The 19,450-nt window shown below is 41.5% G+C and overlaps 1 protein-coding gene across 4 annotated transcripts; it reads right to left on the bottom strand.

The window, feature by feature from the left end:
* Positions 1-1,117: 1,117 nt before the first annotated feature.
* LOC146558701 (uncharacterized) lies at positions 1,118-18,268 on the bottom strand. 4 transcript variants are annotated; one of them, XM_085247618.1, is made up of 25 exons: positions 18,046-18,268; positions 17,733-17,819; positions 17,341-17,464; positions 17,159-17,261; positions 16,463-16,576; positions 16,259-16,375; positions 14,601-14,761; positions 13,971-14,117; positions 13,651-13,753; positions 13,064-13,192; positions 12,710-12,892; positions 11,969-12,222; positions 10,034-10,882; positions 9,479-9,569; positions 9,193-9,280; positions 9,070-9,101; positions 6,642-7,223; positions 5,823-6,512; positions 5,345-5,467; positions 4,917-5,045; positions 3,661-3,853; positions 3,402-3,526; positions 3,079-3,269; positions 2,823-2,956; positions 1,118-2,726 (listed from the first exon to the last, which is right to left on the bottom strand). In XM_085247618.1, exons 1-25 carry the CDS (start codon positions 18,098-18,100, stop codon positions 2,494-2,496), a joined length of 5,037 nt encoding a protein of 1,678 aa, XP_085103744.1. In that variant the 5' UTR covers positions 18,101-18,268; the 3' UTR covers positions 1,118-2,493. The 4 variants fall into 4 exon arrangements, with proteins under 4 accessions (XP_085103744.1, XP_085103745.1, XP_085103742.1 ...); XM_085247619.1 differs by lacking the exon at positions 9,070-9,101 and having other exon boundaries at positions 9,173-9,280; XM_085247616.1 differs by having other exon boundaries at positions 5,823-7,223.
* Between the last annotated feature and the right edge of the window lie 1,182 nt (positions 18,269-19,450).

Here is a 19,450-nt window from a genome sequence, read left to right as displayed (position 1 = left end):
TCTGAATACAGACAGTGGAAAAATGTCAGTCTTATAGTTTTACTGGATCTCAGTGCAGCATTTGATACAGTTGACCACAACATATTACTCAAACGACTGGAGAACTGGGCAGGTCTTTCAGGAACTGTACTAAACTGGTTCAAAACATACTTAGAAAACAGGAAATACTTTGTATCAATAGGTAACTTCACATCTGAGCAGACAAGTATCACATGTGGAGTTCCCCAAGGTTCCATCATGGGACCTCTTCTGTTTAACATTTACATGCTCCCACTGGAACAGATTATAAAGAACAAAATAAACTATCATAGCTATGCAGATAAGCACAGATATATTACTGAGGCCCTGTACAGGCTCTTGATAAATGCATTGAGGAAATTAATGACTGGCTGTGCCACAATTTTCTCCAGCTAAACAAAACTGAAGTGGACGCAGACCTAAACTTAGAAAAACACATTAAGGCAATAACAAAATCAGCTTACTATCACCTCAAGAATATTTCAAGGATAAAAGGTCTGATGTCTCAACAGGACCTGGAAAGATTAGTCCATGCATTCATCTTTAGTAGGCTTGACCGAGTATGAACCTTCCAGATCCCCCAGGTCATCTGGAGCCAGTTTTTTTGTTTTTTTTTTTGTTTTTTTAAATCAGTTCCGAGTCCGAACCAGACACTGAGAAGCTGCATTCAGCTTTTATGCTCCATATATCTGGAACAAACTCCCAGAAAGCCTCAGATCAGCTGAAACACTCAGTTTATTTAAATCCAGGTTTAAGACTCACCTATTCCCAGCTGCATTTGAATAAAGCACCAAATCCAGTTTTACTTTTAAGCCTAAATTCTTAAACTTACATTTTAACTACTGATTTTATCTACTGTTCCTTTTTTTTTTTTCTAAAGCACTTTGAATCACCGTGTTGTTGAATTGTGCTATATAAATAAACTTGCCTTACCTTTCATCATACAACACAGGAACACACTGGTTACATTTAGGCAAATATGAAAAAGCAGATCCATTTCCGTTTTAGTCTCAACATTCAGGGACGTCTACAACTGAAACAAAGTCAGCACAGCAGGATGATGATTACAATATTTATTTAAAAAAAAAAAAAAAAAAAAAAAAAAAAAAAAAAAAAAAATGACATGGTTCAGGAAAAACACTGCTGGACTCGGCCCAGCCGTTTAACTACAATTAGAAGAACCACACAATCCATGAGCCTGTTCACTTCAAACTTGCCTGAAACGGCAGCTTCTGCTGTCACCGCTCAGTAATTTCCCCATAAGAGCAGAGCTCTAGGCCACATGACAAACCCTCTGCTTTTAGACAGACACTTAAAAATACAAAATTCATGCAAAGTACACACACAAGTCCAAAACAACATAGACACACACGTGGAATTCAAACTCATGCAACTGAATTTCATGCACAGAATAAATAATAAAAATCTTTAAATGTTCACCAAGTCTAACAGCACGGGCTGCCACTGTTTCTTCAGAATTTAACAGGAATTGAGCAGTTTGGCATCACTGGAACAGAGTCCACAAAAAGGATAACTTGTGCAAGAATGCATGTAAAACACACAATGGTCCCCTACACAAAAAAAAAAAAAAAAAAAAAAAAAAACCAACCTCCACACTGAAAAATTATACAGAGTTCACAATGTACCAGAGCAACACGTGCAACGAGGTCTAAGAACCAACAATGACCTCAGGAAAAACTCATGTACACTGCACCCATCTGATGAGTATTAGGAGCCACTCCATTCAAGGGATTCTGCACAGAAAAAGAAATTAAAAACAAATATATTCTGTCATGTGTTATGATGACAATCTGAGTCATATTACAACGAAAATGTGGTATTAACTAAAGGAATCATTGAAAGTTGCATTGTGACAAATCCATTATTGCAGAAGATTTAAGAATAAATTCTGCAGAGCCCTTAATACTCAACATTCAGTGCATAAAGAACCACAGCAGATTACAGCTGGACTACCATGTGTAAAAGCAAGTATCATGTTTCACATAAAAGCAAAAACAATAAATAAGGTTTTTGACAATATCAGATTAATGCACAATTTAAAGCTGACACATCAAAATTTCTTCATGTTTCTCAATTGCATATTCTTGAAACAAAGACAGACATGAATTAAAGGGCAGCTTCAGTTTCAGCCCCTTAATCACAGAACATGAATATATTTAGGCTTAAGTTCTTGGGACACAGAAATTTAGAATTTAAGACACACTTAGAGGTTTTATAGTGATAGCAACGACAATAGTAATGATTGGAACGTTTTGATCAACTTCCTTATTGCCGTGTTAGTGGGCTGTATAGGAAGTGCATAAGGTGTAAGCAGGAAACCTCCACTAAAGAACAGGGGAGAGAAAATTAAGAAAAAACACAAAAGATTCCACAGAGAGGGACAACAGCTGAGTCCCGCTGGCTCAGCAGCCAGCAGCACTGTTGATGAAATGAGCCATCAACCTTTCAGTCGATTCAGAAGCACTTCCTGAAGACTATCTGCGGTCCATACTCCTCGTATTCGTCCCGACTGATCCATGCAGAGGTAAAGGTAGGCATATTTGCCAACACTGCTCCTCCTCTCCACACTGAGAAGTCTCTATCTTTGGGGCTGGTTACACAAACACTGCCCCCCATGTCTGAGGGCAGCAGGCCTTTGATTTCATCCTGCAGTCGCTCAGGCAGGCCGGGCAGCAGAGTGTTCCCACCTTCAGGAAGAGAGGACAAAACAAATGGAAGCAGAATTTGGAAAACCATTGTACTTCAGATTGTAGTGCAACACCTTACCAAGAACCAAATGTTACCTGAAAGTACAATGTTTCCCAGGAAGCAGCGCCTCAGGTCAATGTCTGTGCTGAGGATTGACCTGTAGATGCTTTCGTGCATCCCATAATGGTCCCGTCCAATCAGCTCAGGTTTGAACAGAATCTCAGGTGCCCTAGATGAACAGGGGGTACACTCTGCTAAAGAGTCTGTGCTATACAACAAGCAAGGTGACCACAAGATCATTTCTAAAACTTAAGTGTTGGTAAAAAGCAGGAAGCAGCCCCCCAACATTACCTGAACCTCTCTGTGCTGAGGGTAATAATCTGCCCATCTGGCATGGTGTAATGCATCTCTCTGCAGGATGACTGCCCCCGATTTAGCTCATCTTCATAGTTGAGAGAGACACAGCAGCACTTCTCCTTCATCTCCCTCACTATCTCCTCCTCTGCTGTGGTACGCATGCACACTCCCTGTTCCCGGAGAAGCTTAAAGAACAAGCACAGCAAGCTGGTTTTGCCTCGTCTTTAAACTAAGTTAGGAACCATCCAGGGATTATGCCTTCCAAGCAATCAATAACATAGCTCCTACACTGGAGCATTAACAGAAGTGCTAAATACCTTTTTAAGATGCAGTGTAACATCTAATCCAGCCAGGGGAAAGCGTTGCACAGCATGAGGTAGACAGTATCCCTCAAACACAGGCACACTGTGGCTCACTCCATCCCCAGAGTCAAACACCACACCTATATCAAATACGCACAAGTAGGATCATAGGATCAGATTTGAGTGGTTTAAATACACCAAGCTGAACAAAGTCTTCAGACAAGCCATCATCCGTGTGCATCAATCAGTGCGGGAAGACGAGCGACTACAGTACCAGTGGTTCTTCCCGCTGCGTAGAGCGCGAGCACTGCTTGCATGGCTACATAGGTGAAAGGCACGTTGAAACACTCAAACATGATCTCAACCGCGTGCTGCCGATTCTTCAGAGGGTTCATGGCCGCTTCCGTCAAAAGAACCGGGTGATCTTCTGGTTCCACACGCAGCTGCTGGAACGTATGATGCCAGATCTAAGAGACAAAAAGTCAAGCACCAAGAGTAAATGAGCTTGTGGACAACCACCAATACTTTATTTCTCTTGAGGGAAGCATGTTAATGGGTGGGGAAGTTGCAAAGTGGGTGAGTTCTCAAAACACAGACATTCAAACTAGACTACCGGTAATCCACAGGGACAAATAGGTCTGCAGCTGCCCTCTAAGCCTCAGGAACATATTCCTATGAAGTGAGGCTTTTGACAGCATCAACACATATACACTGTGTGACCAATGATGGGATAAAACCAGGGTATTTGCTGAACGGATTTGTTATATTTGAGACTTGAACATAAGAAAACCATTTGTGCCTTTCCACTTTGCCAGCAAGTTTCAAGCAGCAGAGACTGTATGATAGATGAGCAAATGTACCTGTAACGATCAAGTATAAAATGAAACTTTTGCAGCCTTTAAGGCTGTACAGACTCTCCCACATGCCAATAGCAATTTTATTTATACAGCACATTTCATTATTACGTGTAAACTCGCTTTGTTTAACACAGCAGATAAAAATACTGACGGCCACCATCACTACTGCTCAGCCTCCTACCAGCTGCACCTCATGTTACCTCATTCTCAGGTTACTGTGTTCACAAAGCTGGGTGTACACGCCACCCGCAGGCCTGACACGATGACAACAATACCCCCTCAGCCTTTTATGGCTTAGGGGTAAATATATTAAAACCAGTGCAGTAGCAAAATAAAACAGCATATTAAGTGTAAAGTTTTCTAGTCCATTTATGGATATATGCACAGCAGGACCACAATAACATGTTTTTAAACTGAATGTACACATTTTCCTCACATGTCAAGTACTACAAACAAAAAGGCTTTGGGTCGTGCCTCTTTCAAACTAAGCCTCATATTGCTGGAAAAGACATCCAACATCTTCAGCCAGCTGGGTCTGTGGAACAGCTGTAACCTGTAGTCAGTAATCGAGTTCCAGACGACACATCAATATACGTAACATTTAAGTACTAAAGGGGAATGATTCCGACATGAGTTTTTCATTTTCTAGTTGTTATGCAAACACGAGTCTCACCTTTTCCATTTCATCCCAGTTGTGAATGATTCCATTCTTTATGGGGTGCTTCAGAGTCAGAACCCCTCTCATGTGTTCTGCATCGTGACCAATGTAGGCCTCTCTTTCAAGGTTACCATTCAGTACTTCCTGCAAAGACAGGACACAAAAAAAAAAAAAAAGTATATTTATACCCACACTTTAAATCCCCAGTTTTCCTTATCCTTATAGCTCAAAGTAGCTGTAGGCAGATGCCAACCGACTATAAACACACATCATGAGGCTGCTGCAATGAACAGACAAAGGATGCAAAGACCAAGGCAATTTATAGAATACATTTACTGAAAATATTTTGAAAAGAAACGCTCCATAAATATGTTTAAACATGTAGGGGCCAACCTAAGGGACACGAGTTAAAAATCAAAGCTTCTAACAACGAATGCACTTACCTCATACTTTGGCACCCCAATTATTGTGGGGAATATAATGGTTGGTAGGTCTTGATCTGCAAATCCTGCCTTTATCAAACCAGAGCCTGAATCCAGTACAATTGGACTCTTGAAATCTGCAATCTAGAGATACAGACACAAGCTTTTTTTTTTTTCTTCTTTCCTTTTTTAAAAAAAAATAAAATTCCAGAGGTTCAAAAGCACTGAAATGATCTTTTAAGTTTATATTGTGACTACAACTTTATTTGTTTTCAAGTCTGGCCAGCGCTTTAGTCTATAAGCCCCATTTTAGTCATACATTCAAAGTATGTGCGCTCAGTTACACATGGCACACAGCAATTTAAAAGCCTGGGGTTGGGAGAAAGCTTTCATAAGAACTAAAAACTAATGTTGATGTTAGGCTTTTAAATACGAGATATACTTGATGTTCTAAATGAAGACAAAAAGGTGACAGCTGAAGTAGGATGTGCCCACGTACCTCCGTCATGGGGCTATAAAACTGGATCTGACTTTCAGGTGACCCAGAGATTCTCAGAGCCTCAGAGCTCTGAACGCCATCTAGTAGCTTTTCATTTGGTTCGTCTCTTCCACCCGAGTCAAACTCTAGAGGCTGATCAGCAGTCACTTGGGATACAGACTGTTCGAGTTGGTGGTCATCTGCAGGAGGTGAAGTGTGGATTTCCTCTGCTGACTGCACATGTAGTTTGAGTAAAGATGTGGGCATCTTTTCATTTTTAGTCATTATTTCAGACGAGCGCTGTAATGATGCCCAACAGTTCTCTGGGGGTACATGGTTATCGTTTTCATGTTGTGTTACATTTGGACTGGAAACCAAGCTGTGGCTGGTGTCTGGAGGCACATTCTCTGGCAGCTCTTCAAGTACTTCATTTTGTAGATGAAGTTGGCCTTCACCTACAAAATAATGATCTAAGGACTCCTCTGTGGAGTGAGGAGCTTCGAGTTCAGCACGGGCTTCATTCACAGGAAGCAAAGACTTTCTTGGCTTAGCTACAGGGGGAAGGAGTGATTTTCCACCTGGGTCAAAGGTGCCATCATCTACCCTCATTTCAGGGATTAAAGATGCTTCTGGACTGCATAAACTAGCAGACCTGGCCAATTCATTCCCATCGATGTATTGCGATTGGACACCTGCCTCTTCTGAGGGTTCCTGTAAATCAAATACATTGTTCAAGGTAATTTTGTAATATACTGACAGACCAGTTGTACAACCACTAGCATCTTGACACTGGGAAAGTGGCAGTTGAGCCACATCTTGTGGTGAAGCCCCTTTGGTTACCTTAAGGTCTGAAACATCTTGAATAATTTTAGTCACACGTGTATTCACAGACCCATCCATGGCAAGGCTGGCGACTGATCTTCCAGAACCATTGGGAAAGAGATCACAGAGCACTCGATCATCATGTTCTTTTCTAGGCCTTTCAGTTATAGAACATTTTTTAAACCTTTCATCAATATCCTCATTCTGTTTCTCCAGCTCCTCCACCTCCCTCTTCTCCTTTTCCAGCTGCAAATGTGAAGCCTCCCTCTCATTGCGTGAAGTCAGTAACACATTTGTACCCACAGGTTTGCTCTCCCAGAGCTCAGTGTTGAGTTTCTCTTTACTGCATCGAAACTTGTTGATCTGCAAGTTCTCTTCCATGATTAACCCGTCCAGGATATGAACCTTTCTCAGTTCCATCAGCAGGTCTGGCTTGCTGTCAGATACCGTTGGAGCTTCACTGTAAAGCCCATCCGCATTAGCTTTAGTTTCACGTGCAGACCCAGCCGACACAAGGTCAATGAAACCGTCAGATTCTGCAGAGTCAACGCAGTCATCGAAACAAAGAACACCAGCTTCAGCCAGCTCGTAGGACGACATCTTAAAAGAATAAGGAAAAATATAGTGAATACCAAGGGACTATAAAACAAGCTGACAAACCTACTGTCACATTACCCACTGGTTTGTAGGCTTCCCTTCAGGCAAACTGAGTTTTTCCATTCTGGCCATCATCTACCCATTTTTTGGAACCAGCAGTAAATTAAACATGGTTTAAAGGTTTGAACAGGTAAGACTCAGATTGATATCAGGCCTTAACAGGGCTGATATCTACTCTATTCTGGAATTATTTTCAGAACAACCATCAGCACAATAATTATAAGGAGTGAGTTAGACATTAACAAGCTAAAGATTACTGACATTTGTATTTAATATGAAAAGTTATTTGAATCAACATCTATTTGAGTCAGACATTTTATAAGACAAACCCCAGCATGTCTGTCAGCCTCTGATGATGAGGGTTTAGCCATTTCAACATAGCACAGTACTTTGCAAATTACATAAGAAAAATATTTTAGCCAAAACTGGAAACAAGCTTGTTTCACTACTTGAAACAAGCTCAATACAACCGGGCTACAAAAGATGACAGTTGTCCACCTGGCTCTGTGTAAAAAAGTATTTGCCTCACATACCTAATAATCATTGTGCCACTGGCTGTAACAACTGCAGTAAAGTGTTTGGGAGAACTGGCACGGAGTCTTTCATGTTACTGGGGAATTTTGTTTTATGAGAAAAGCCTATTTATTCATTCATTTTTGGCCGACACTTGAGGTCCTTTAAATGTGCTATACAAATAAAGCCGACTTGACTTGCAGACGTAGACTTGCCAGACAAATTCAGATCATTTAACCAAAGCACTTTAACTTCAGGGCGTAAACTGATGGCCGGACAATCTTCTTGGTGAAGAGCAAAATTATTTACCGTTACCTGCCAACTAAATACATGCCAGGACAAAGTAATATTACACTGTATGTGAAAGAATGGCAAATGCAAATCATAGGAAATAAAATTATTGAAGTTGAGTCAATAATTGAGCTGACTATACAGCAGTTTCCAAAGTCCTTGTACTTCATGACATCTGGGAATGACCAATTAAATTTTCCTCTAATGGTTAAAAATCCAGGGGTCCACCTGGTGATTACTATGAATCATGGCTGAAGTTGGAGAAAACCAATAATTACTGAAATAAATTTTTATTTTTGGGTAATAAAAATATCAAGTAGATTAATTACTTCTTACTATAAAAGGCTGGCATAACAGATCTGTCAAAAAGGAGAGTATAAATATAAACCTGAAAAGAATACCCTGAAAGCTGTACAACTCATGGGTTATACTTCATAGAGGAGTAGTCAGAGGCTCCTCACCCTAAAGAGGATCCAGGAGTTCTTACTTTAGTCTGTCACTCTTTTTTCTGTCTTTTTCTCTAGCTTTCTGCTACGTGTGCATATGCTTAAGGCTCTAAACCCTAGGGTTGCTTTGTCTCGTTATTCTGTGTGTAGTTATGTGCTCCTTTGTTTTTGCATGACTGTTCAATAAACTCTGCTCTTTTTCAGAGGATCTTATTTAGTCCTTTGATATAAAATCCTAAAAAACAAACTGCAAGTGTGTTTTGATCATCTGAATGTAGACGGTCTGTGGGAATGACAGAAGAGGAGACGCTGCAGAGAGGCGTGTAAGACGGCAACTTGGGTTCCCGTTTGGATTGTTTAATAAATTTAGCCAGATTTCCCAGAAAGGAGAGTTGCTCCCAAAGTGGGATAAATCCCGTCTCTCCTAACAAGACCAGGTTTCCCCCAATAGTTTATAAACCACACATCAGTTTCACATTTTGTCCATCTTCCTCTTACAGTCCAAAGACATCCCTGGACCTGTGCCTTGTGTAACTTACCTCTTTTTCCGTGCCATAGAGGCATAGAGTAACTGAAACAAACCGATATCGAAAATGAATAGAATCTGTAACAAAGAACTGATCTGCTAGATGCTTCACCCACCGTATCAAGCTGGTCCTCACCATCACACAATCGCCAGACACCCTGCCTGTCCTCTGTCCTCAGCAGTGCATCTAGCACAGCTTCCTGAGCCAGAACATTTTCCTCCTCCTGCAAAATAAAAACGAATAGTTATGTCTATAACTTCTGTTCCCTTTCAGTCGATTCACTCGGTACACTGGACACGCGAGGGCGTGATATCCCATACTTATGCGTTGTACCGAGTGAATCGACTGAAAGGGAATCCGTTCTGTCCAGAAGTCACAACAACCAGCACTGTCTTCATTTCTCAAACGATCCCCCTCTCACCTCTAATATTTCATCAGCCTTGTCCAAGATATTCTCCACTTCCCTCAGACCTTCCTCTTCCTTCACATCCCAGTCCTTCATGGACAACTCGCTGAAAAGTTGTGAGGGGAAAATAAAATAAGGCATTAGGCAATTCTTCAATTTGCCTTTTCCCAGTTTACCATCCTTCCTTCAACTCTTTCATCTGACCCTCATTAATTTGCTGCCATAAGGAATCAAAGTAGACAATACAGTGTCTGCATGTTATGATGAAATGTAACAGTAGGTGCCACTGGAGGAATTTTACTGGTTCAGAATGCAGTTTGGCAGGTGATCATGCCTGATCAGTCCTCATCATAAATTGCAATAAATCAGAGTCCCCTTATGTGACAAATCTAATTATTTTGTCACTTGTGACCAACAATAAAAAATATAAATTAAAAAAAGATTACTCGTGTAGGATCTGTGTAACAACTGAAATTTCAATACCACTGCTGAAATTTCTTTGAGAATAGCACACTGTAGGAGAAGCAACATACTGATCGACATTTTGACATTTGAAGCCAAACAAATTACCCATCATCATCATCGTCATCATCATCATCTTGATTTTGGTCATGGAGGTCATAAGAATCCCAGAGTAGAGTGGGAACCCCCTCTGTGGAACAGATGGACTTGTCTCTTCCTTCAATAACGGTGCTGGAGAGAACACTGCAAATGGGACTTAGTTCAGGATGTTCCACACAACTTTGTGGATGTAATATCCAGTCCCTGCTCTGTGATCCTTTGGGTTCTGTGCTCCTTAAAACCTCCGGTGTAGGCTGAATTTGAGACCTGCTAGCCTGGGTGCCACTGACATGCTCATCTGAAGAATCGTGATCAACTTTTTGAGGTGCTGGATTTTGTGTACTGCTGACAGTGTAAGAGTTTTCCAAATCCTCTACCGGCAAGCTAAGCCAAGGGTTACTGGACACAGCAGCTATGCGCTTTACTTTGATCTCAAACTGATTCAGCAAATCAGCTTTAGGAGAGCTTCCTATAGAGCCCAAGTCATGCTCCTCTCTGTGAGCCCTATCTGAAACACTGGAAATAATGTCATGGATTTGAGGCGGGCTTGAGGCAGGTATTGCAAAGTCTCTGGTTGCAGCAAACGGGGAGGACGGTTTGCCCGTAGCTGACACCAACCCTGAACCTCCGGACAAGGGAGATGTTCCAAAGACATGGGCAACTTCTTTACCACCTTTACATTTAGCGAGGTTTGACTCTGAAACATGGTGTGGCACAGGTTTTGACGTGGTAGAATCAGCAGATAAGAGATTCACATGGTTGCCCCTCAGTAACTCATACTGCCACTGTAGGGCCATCTGGAGTTGTTCGACAGCCACTGGTCCTGAAGAGCTTAGAAGTTTCCTCAGTGTCAAGCACCTGGCGAATAAAAAATAAATAGGAAATGAAATAATGGCACCAGAAAAAAAAAAAATTAATGTGGTAAACTGGTGTGGCTGGCTGCTCAGCCAAACTGTCAAATGTTATTTGACATACTGAATATTTGGGTTGAATGGGTGATGGGATCAAAACTAATTGAGCAGCCATAAGCTACAAACGCTGATCAGCCGATTAAATCTATTCCAAATATTACTCCATCTGCTAAAGGAGAAAATAAATTATATGATTCAGTGACAGCATGAATAAATAAAGAATCCAGTGGACCAATGAATACAGACGACGACAACAACAACACTGGAGTAAAACCATTTAAATTGCCATCATCTGTCAAACTTGCATTTGATTGCTGAATCAGTTGTTCAACTGAAGATAAAAATATAGATCACACAACGGACACAACTTCTAGATGTGATATTTCACCCAGCAAAGACTCATTTTGGCGATTCTGAGTCCAAGTGAAGACATTTCATCTTTCAAAAAGTCACTCAAGTGTCAACAAAAAAATAAAAAACTAAACAAAATGGATGAATGTTTGTTTCTCATCATTTAATTAAAAGGTTAAACTTTGATAGAAATTGATTTCATCTCTGGTACACCTCTTTTTGTGGCTTGTAACTCATGCAAATCACAAATTCAGCAGCTCAAATTAGAATATTTCATTCAAGTTTGAGTAAATTAGTATTGAAAAATAAAGTTGATTCATAGCATCATAGCAGGTCAAATTCTCAAAATGAGGAGCTGCACTTGAGTGCTTCATTCCTTACCCTTCCTACAAGAGTACACACTGGATGATCTTTTATGAAAGGACAACATACTTATACATATTCAGTTTTTAACCAAGTCTGCTTTCCTGAAGAGGACCAAGCTTCCTGCTAACAGCCCATAAATGACATTTGGTAACGGCAGTGGTTGACATGTCTGATGTCTCAGAAAGCTGCTACTTTTCAACAAATTTTTGCACAAAACTGCAAGAAAGTTGATAATTGATGCACACGCACACCTTATTTGCTTGCACTCAAGGTACGACTTTGTACACAACAGTTGAAATGGAATCAATCACATCACCTTTGAGACATTTGTTTCCCCATCTGCTGGATCTCATCATCTGGGATTGCATTTGCCAAATGAGACAGATGGAGCAGCTCCTCCATTTCTGGAGGGGGATTGTTCTTCAGAAAAGTGGACAGCCTCCATCTCCACCCAGGCATCATCCCCCAGTTCTTCTGCTGCAGCTGGATGGAGGAAGCCTCTTCACGAACACCCGACAGGAGCTCCTGGAGGAAGTTCTGGCAAAGGACCAGACTGTACCAGCAGCTGGCCTAAACAGGTAAACGGCATAATTTCTGCTATTCTTGGGGGTGGGGCCAATTTATTTTAGACAACAGTAACCAGGTATGGCAATAACAAAGACTCAAATTTTTGAGCAACATCATCTTTAAGTAGTTAAAAAGCATTTGTCCTTGAAATTAAAAATGCACACCGGCTGTAATTAGACAGCACAGGATGATAGAAAAATGTTAGTAAGCCAGTTGGATGATAGGTCAGTGTGATTTGAAAGAGGATGTCTGGCACATGTGGAGTGAAAAAAATAAAAACTACTGTCAGTGATTACAGTCAGTAAAGGTATTTTTGTTGTTTTGTTTAACGTGGCAAGCATTACCTCACAAGAGCAAGACAAAAAGCTGTTGATGGTTAGCTTAGGTTCCAAAACAAAAGTTCTTCCAATGAATCAAATGCGCTGCTGATGTTCATGCCACAGTTACGAGCACTTGGTATTACCGCGTCTGTAAGTTTTCCACAACTTGCCTTGCTGTAGTAGCGATGGTAGCTGGAAACTGCTCTGAGGGTTTGCAGAATCAAGTTCACGGCAGAGTCAAGTTTGTCCTTCAGCCTCTCCAGATCTGCAGCCCAGCTCCCTGTGGGCTGACTGTCCAAGGGGAGAATCTCTGCTGAAGCCTGGATTACATCTTCAGCCCAGCGAACAAGTGCCTGGTAGGTGAGAGGTAACCTTTACTTCAAGCATAAGTTAACAGCATCCGTAACACAGTTAGCAACACTAATGTTACAAACAACTAGGATTTAACTAAACCGTGGTGTAATCTAATCGAGGTCGATCTATGTTGCAAGGTAAGATTCATAACATGCAAGCTAAAGCCATACCATAGCAGGAGTGTGGATGGATGCTTCAAATTCAGACACCAGAATCACAGCTTTTGTAGGGTCCTTGGCAATCTCTACTTTGAAGGGCTGGATCTTCTCTTGAAGAAGAGTTTCAATCTTCTCAGAAACCTGTAAGCAAGCGTCAAGAAAACCCAACATCCGGTTGCCTTTATTTGCGGATCGGTTGTTGTTCCCCAGTTACTGGGGGAGCTGATAATTTTCTTCAAGTGGTCACTCAAAGTAGTTTTCCACAAACACTGAGCCGTTTATACTAACACGATTATCTGTACTTTTATCTAGTTCTGTACTTAGCTACACGCCCAAGGCCATTTTTAAAGATGAGAACCGCACCCTTGACAATTCACAATCAGAAAATGATTTAATAGTTCATATTTTAAGGTTATCCAGATGTACAAAGCCACATTTGTCCCGTGGATACTCAGTTTTGTGGTCAAACATTCCCCACTCTGCTCAAACCAAAACAGCCCGAGTAAAGTGACTCAGGTCATTTAGGTTTTGGTTTAGACCACTAGGTTTAAAATTTTTTTAAAGGAAACCATTACATGTGGACTCGCTGTTAGACCCACCTGCAGCGCATTATCACGCAACTGGAACACACGTAGCCTTAAACGAGCTTTAGAAAACAGCTGCTGCCACAGCAACTCCACTTTTTCCACAGCAGCAGTTATCCTGTAATTAAATGGCACATCAACTCTTAAAAGCGTCCGATACAGTTTCTTAGAGTAGCAAACAACATTAATCTTGGATAATCCTTAGTCATACTGGCATTTTGCTTTAGCTGATGTGAAATGGGATCATTACAAAACTGCTGTATGGACTTTTTGGTGGATTAAGATAAAGAACCCATTTTCATGACTTGACACAGAGATCTGGCTGCCTGCAGTACCTGCTGTGGTTCTGGAGCATATCAAAGGCCATCTGAGTGAAGAGGGCAGTTCCAGCCATATCCTGGAAGCACGGCTCCCTGTCAGGCCAACGCAGCTTCCCCACCAAACTCTCACAGTTCCTCAGTAGCTCCTCCAGCCCCAACTCCCTGATCACATCATACATGTGGGACAGTAAGCTTTAATGTTTACCTGTGAAACGCCCCTAGATTGGTCAGAAGCTGCCAACACCACCTCTTTCATCTGAACGTGCAGGGGTAACCCTGGGTTAACTTGATAACCAGCTTTCTGAAACAGTTTATCCTGATCGACAGTGTTAGAGTAAGCCGCTTCACATAACAGAAAGATACCCACAGCACGTTGAATGAGTTTCCTAGTATAGGGCCCGAATTAGCAACTAGAGCACATTATTTACTCTTGATGGTACTAATATTATACCATGAATACAAGACAAAACAAGTGTTACACCAAACAAGCATCTGTGCACATCCCCCTCTGCCGTCCTGCTGCTATAAGGTTTATATTTCAGTGAATATTTGATTGACAAAAATATTGCAGACAAGAAAGTGCCACACCCTTTTTTAGACTGCAGCTGCTTGATAAGATCATAACCAAGAAGGGGCAATTCTAACCTCCTGAGCTGCTGAAACTTGGCTTCAGTGCCTAAGCAGAATTGCCGGAGCTCGCTGACGGTGGTGGGCAGTGGCAGCCTGGACAGAGCCTGCAGTGCAGAGATGCATGAAGGCAGCCGCTGGACTACAGACACAAACTCCTGGACAAATGCATCAATCTCCTGCAGGAAGCAGCATGAGTCAGAGATCATCAAAATACATCTGTGCACCCAGGATTTCACAATATGAGACTTCACTACTGTTTATTTTAGACAGCTTTAAGGTGAGCATGAGTTTAAGGCTACTCATTTTCCCGATTTAGTTATGTCAACAGTCGATTAAGTTAACCAAATCCCAATTCAGTCTATGGGGATTGTATCCCAAGTAGTATCCTAAATAGGTTTCCCCACAGGCAAAGAGGTGCCACAGTTAACAGTCATGGCCCAGCTGAATATGACTGAATGGATAATTAATGGAAAGAGGGCTCCTTTCAATGGCTAATAAGATCAGCTCATTATGCAAGGCATTTGCACAAGCTTCATGGTGGTGACCAATAAGAGGTGCTGGCTGCTCAAACAGATCTCTGCATCTATGCTCGCAATAAATATTCAATGGATTCTGACCTATTGTTAGTTATTAGTGGATTACCAGAGAGACCGTTTCTCACGTCACACTTGAGCAGAAACATTTCAACATACACACAAATCCCCCGATTAATCATAAGACTGATTCTTAAGTCTTGCTATCAGACTAACGGTTGTGTTAAACAAATATAACAAATTAGTTAGAATGGTTGGCTTAAAGTTGGTTGGAGCAGACAATCATCAACATAATCACCCATTAAAAAAAAGTATCCTTAAACACTGAACTTTCAGCTGCTCTTCCAGCTTATTCCTATGACCAAAAGCTTTGGAAAGGAAACATGACTACATCGTCATATATCTAAATAACAGGCAGGACAGACATTCATTTCTTCATCTTACTCATACCTCTTTATAGATGCACACATTACAAGTAGAAAAGCTCATGTTAAATTCCATATTTGTAGCTACCTTTGCTACAGTTGGTGCATGACAAGTTGTTCCCCAGAGAAGCAGCAGCATTTTAATACAGGCGTTTCTCTCTTCCTTCAGCTGATCCCTTTTGGGCTCACAATTGTCACCTGCATCAATTTTATTCTATCACTAGTATTGTCTTCTGTCACCCCAACCCCTCTCATTACATCCATGAATCTTCTGAGGTCTTCCTCTTTTCCTTCTGCTTGGCAGTTCGATCTTCATCATCCTCTATATAATTTACCCACTATCCCTCCTCTGCACATGTCCAAACCATCATATACTTTGTGTAGATCCACAATTGCACAGTGAAGCTCCTTCAGAACTTCTCCATCAATATTCTCAAAGCAAACATCACATCTGTAGTGCCCTTTCTCAGCATGCTGCTGTTCACAGCAACTCCTTCATATCTTCATTGTATGGCTCATCAACTGCACATCACATTCCTCTGGCACACTTACTCTCTGGGATTGTTTCCATCTGGTTAAAGTCCACTCCCTCTGTCCCATATATCACCACAGATATGTGATCAAGACCACAGGCCCTTACCCTCTGTATCCTCTTCACAGTGATTTTTCTACACTTTCTAAATGAAACTGGTCTCGCAGAAAGCAGCATCACTACCTTAATGAAGGCAACCCAGCTCTGATGACGGTACATGAGGTATCCACCCAGTGACCATGGTAGCTGACTTCGATCAATGTAGTTCTGGAGCTCTGGGATTTCTCTCAGAAGGACCCTCTACAAAATGTTTATAAAAGGAGATCAGAACTGCTCACGTACATTAAATCTCAACAAAGTCTGTGCATAACAGTTTGATATACTCACTTTGAAAGAAGCAGGATAATCCTTCGATGGAGCCAGCAGCTTCAGCATTAGCTTCTCAAGATCCTTTTTTTTGGGCTGAAGGATGTACACAGTGTGGACTGTGCGCTTTTGTAGCTAAAAAAATTTAAAAAAATTTTTAAAAAAAAGGAAAATAAAAATTTGCACCAACAATTATTCTTTGTTTTCCTCAATGAAAACACATGGTTGCTCATACAGCACTCAATCACACAGCAGCAAGAGTTTTTAAAATGGCTTCATTGGTTAAGTAAACGCAAACATCTCTGAAACCCTTTGCCTCATCTTCAATTCTTCAGGCATTAGATTCATGCAACATTTTCTCCAATTTGACTCCCCAAAAGCAACAACACATAAAATGTAAAAAATGTATCGCTAAATGAAAACCTTCATTCTGGGTTTCTACATTTTTGTCCTTCCACAGGTTAGACAGCTGACGTCTAAACAATATTTCATTATTATTTGGGACTCAAATTCTTCAGAGTACTTTGGGGTTTATACTTTGTTCACAAAAAAGTAAATAATACAATTCATATTCATCACAATTCAACAGCAGCCTGCTGGGTAATAAAAGCATGTCTAAAAGCATTTCAGCATAGAACTTCAGTCTAAAAAAAGTAAACCATCATCTTGAAAAGGTCTCACAATGTAGCCACACACTCCACTTCATCATAACAATACCTCAAGCAGCAGTAGAGTCTCGACAATGAAACTGATGGTAGAGCGTGAGACATCCCTCAGATCAGCCACGACTGACACCATGCTCTGCTTTTCCAGTTTCTTACTGTCAGAGAGAAACAGTCCAAACATCACTGTACACACAAACACAGTGCAAAAAAACGTGTTTGTTGAATTCCACCTACTTGTGCTGATACTGAAAGTAATTTATGAAGTCCACCACTTCAGCTTTGCTGAGGTCTGAGGAGAGTTTGTATTGCCCATCCACTGGGAACATAACCAGAGGGCAACCATGTTGATCAAAAGTACCTAAAAAGCCAGATAAACCCATTATGTGCAAATTTTAGGGATGAAGGAGGAAAATAAAATGAAAGAGGCCTAGACATCCGGTCCGAGTTAAGGACATTTTCATGTGTCTGCCAGTTTTGCCAAAATAAATGAAACATTTAAAAAAGAATGAGTATCACCAGGAGTGGAGGAGTTCTAAAGCCTTCACACAAGCTCTCTTAGGTCTCACACTTTCAAACATTTATGAATACACCAGGCACATGATACACAAATGTGGGTTAATAGCTACCAGGGAATAACACCGCTCCGGAGCTGAGCACATGATCCGCAGGCAGGGTCGGGGAGGGAGCACTCTCCTGCAGCGGCTCCGGGACGTCTGAAAGGGTTGGGAAGAAATTATTTTTATTGGCTCACACCCGAAAACTCCAACAGTCCATAATATCTGACCGCTCCAGCAAATTCCTCAGCTCCACACAAAAAGTTGGCTAAAAAGTTCATCAGTGCTTCAGTCATGAACCCAGCGAGGTGTCTGTGTGCTGTGGCTCCATGGGAGCAGCACTGACCGGCTCACCCTCACCGAGCGACACTGGTCTCTCTCCTACCTTTTGCGCGTCGGCTTATCGGAGATTCTCCACTCCTGGCTCGTTTCCAGGACATGTTTGCGCCGTAAGCGAATTCTCTGTGTGTCTCCGAACCGGACTCGACACTGAGAAGTTCTACTGCGGGGCAGCAAAACAAAGACGGATTAACCCCGGCTGCTCTCTGCCTCTTTCCGCCATCTCACAGCCACCCCAATCCACCTGACTGAATCAGCTCCAATGACTGAGGGCTGCTCGCTTCTTTTATAAACCAGGAGGGCGGAGGAAACGCCGAGAAGGACGGACAAAAAGTGAAGCCCACCAACCGACTCTGCTCAACAAGCAAGTCATTATTATATACAGCACTAAGCCCGTGAGAAATATGTGTTTGAAGTTAACGTTTCTTGTTTCATAATGGCAAGAGACACAAACAACACAAAATGACTGCAAATAGATCCGACAGAGACAGTCAGACTCAGACAGAACACAACTCCAAAAAAAAAAAAAATGACCACAAAGAGAAAAGTCAAAAAGACACACAATAAAGAGACACCAAAAGACCTCAAATAGACAAAAAACAAACAAAAATCATTCAGAGACTATTAACTTCAGAGCATCCGGTTCTAAATTTTTGTTGCACAACATTCCCATCCCTCCTCATATTATGTACAAATACTAATGTGAAAGCTGGATCAGCAGATACAATATTTTTCATCACTTTGAGGCTTGAACTGAAACTATTTACCTCCATAGAGCAGGCCACTAATGCCTCAAGTGTTTCCTTTTGTGTAAGAACAAGTTCCATTGTTCCTCACTTGACTGGTCTGACTGCATGTCTCATGATAGGCAGTGTTTGTTTAACACGGTCAAGCTAAACAGCACCATTCAACTATGCAGTTTCTGGAGACATTGCAGTGGGATTGGTCTATTTTGTGGGTTGGGCGGTGGTCAGGGGCAGAGGTCCTGTGGTCCAACCTCCGGTTGACAAATCTACCTTTGGATTGTAAATGGTAAGTGGATTAGTTCTTTTCTACTCTACTGGAGTACTCAAAATGTTTTATCCCATTTACCCATTTAAATGGCCTGTAAACGGTAAATGGCCTGTATTTGTATAGCGCTTTTACTAGTCCCCAAGGACCCCAAAGCGCTTTACACAACCAGTCATCCACCCATTCATACACACATTCACACACTGGTGATGGCAAGCTACATTATAGCCACAGTCACCCTGGGGCTACAATGTTATACGAACACTTGCCCAAGGATACATTGGCATGCAGACTAGAACAGCCAACCTTCCAATTAGTGGACGACCTGCCAAATCTCCTGAGCTACAGCCAGCCTTCAAATTGGTTTGGAAAAAATGATCCAGGCCATTATGCAGCCGATGCTGGTGCATCTACTCCAGCTCAAAGGGAAAGCCACTGTT

This window comes from Mchenga conophoros, linkage group LG15 (genome assembly GCF_057382185.1).
Source record: "Mchenga conophoros isolate Kocher_MC1m ecotype Shallow Benthic linkage group LG15, M_conophoros_male_GT1.1, whole genome shotgun sequence".
NCBI classification, from domain to species: domain Eukaryota; kingdom Metazoa; phylum Chordata; class Actinopteri; order Cichliformes; family Cichlidae; genus Mchenga; species Mchenga conophoros.
Note: the sequence above shows the minus strand (reverse complement) of the source record. Positions and strands in the feature narration are given on the sequence as shown.

Excerpts from the sequence above, each read along its gene's own strand:
- LOC146558701 (XM_085247616.1), bottom strand. The coding sequence starts at position 18,100 with ATGTCCTGGAAACGAGCCAGGAGTGGAGAATCTCCGATAAGCCGACGC. Across the intron at positions 17,465-17,732 it reads CGGAGCGGTGTTATTCCCTG|GTACTTTTGATCAACATGGT; the intron begins GTAGCTATTAAC and ends CTGGCTTTTTAG. Across the intron at positions 14,762-16,258 it reads GCTGGGTTGCCTTCATTAAG|GAGATTGATGCATTTGTCCA; the intron begins GTAGTGATGCTG and ends TGCTTCCTGCAG.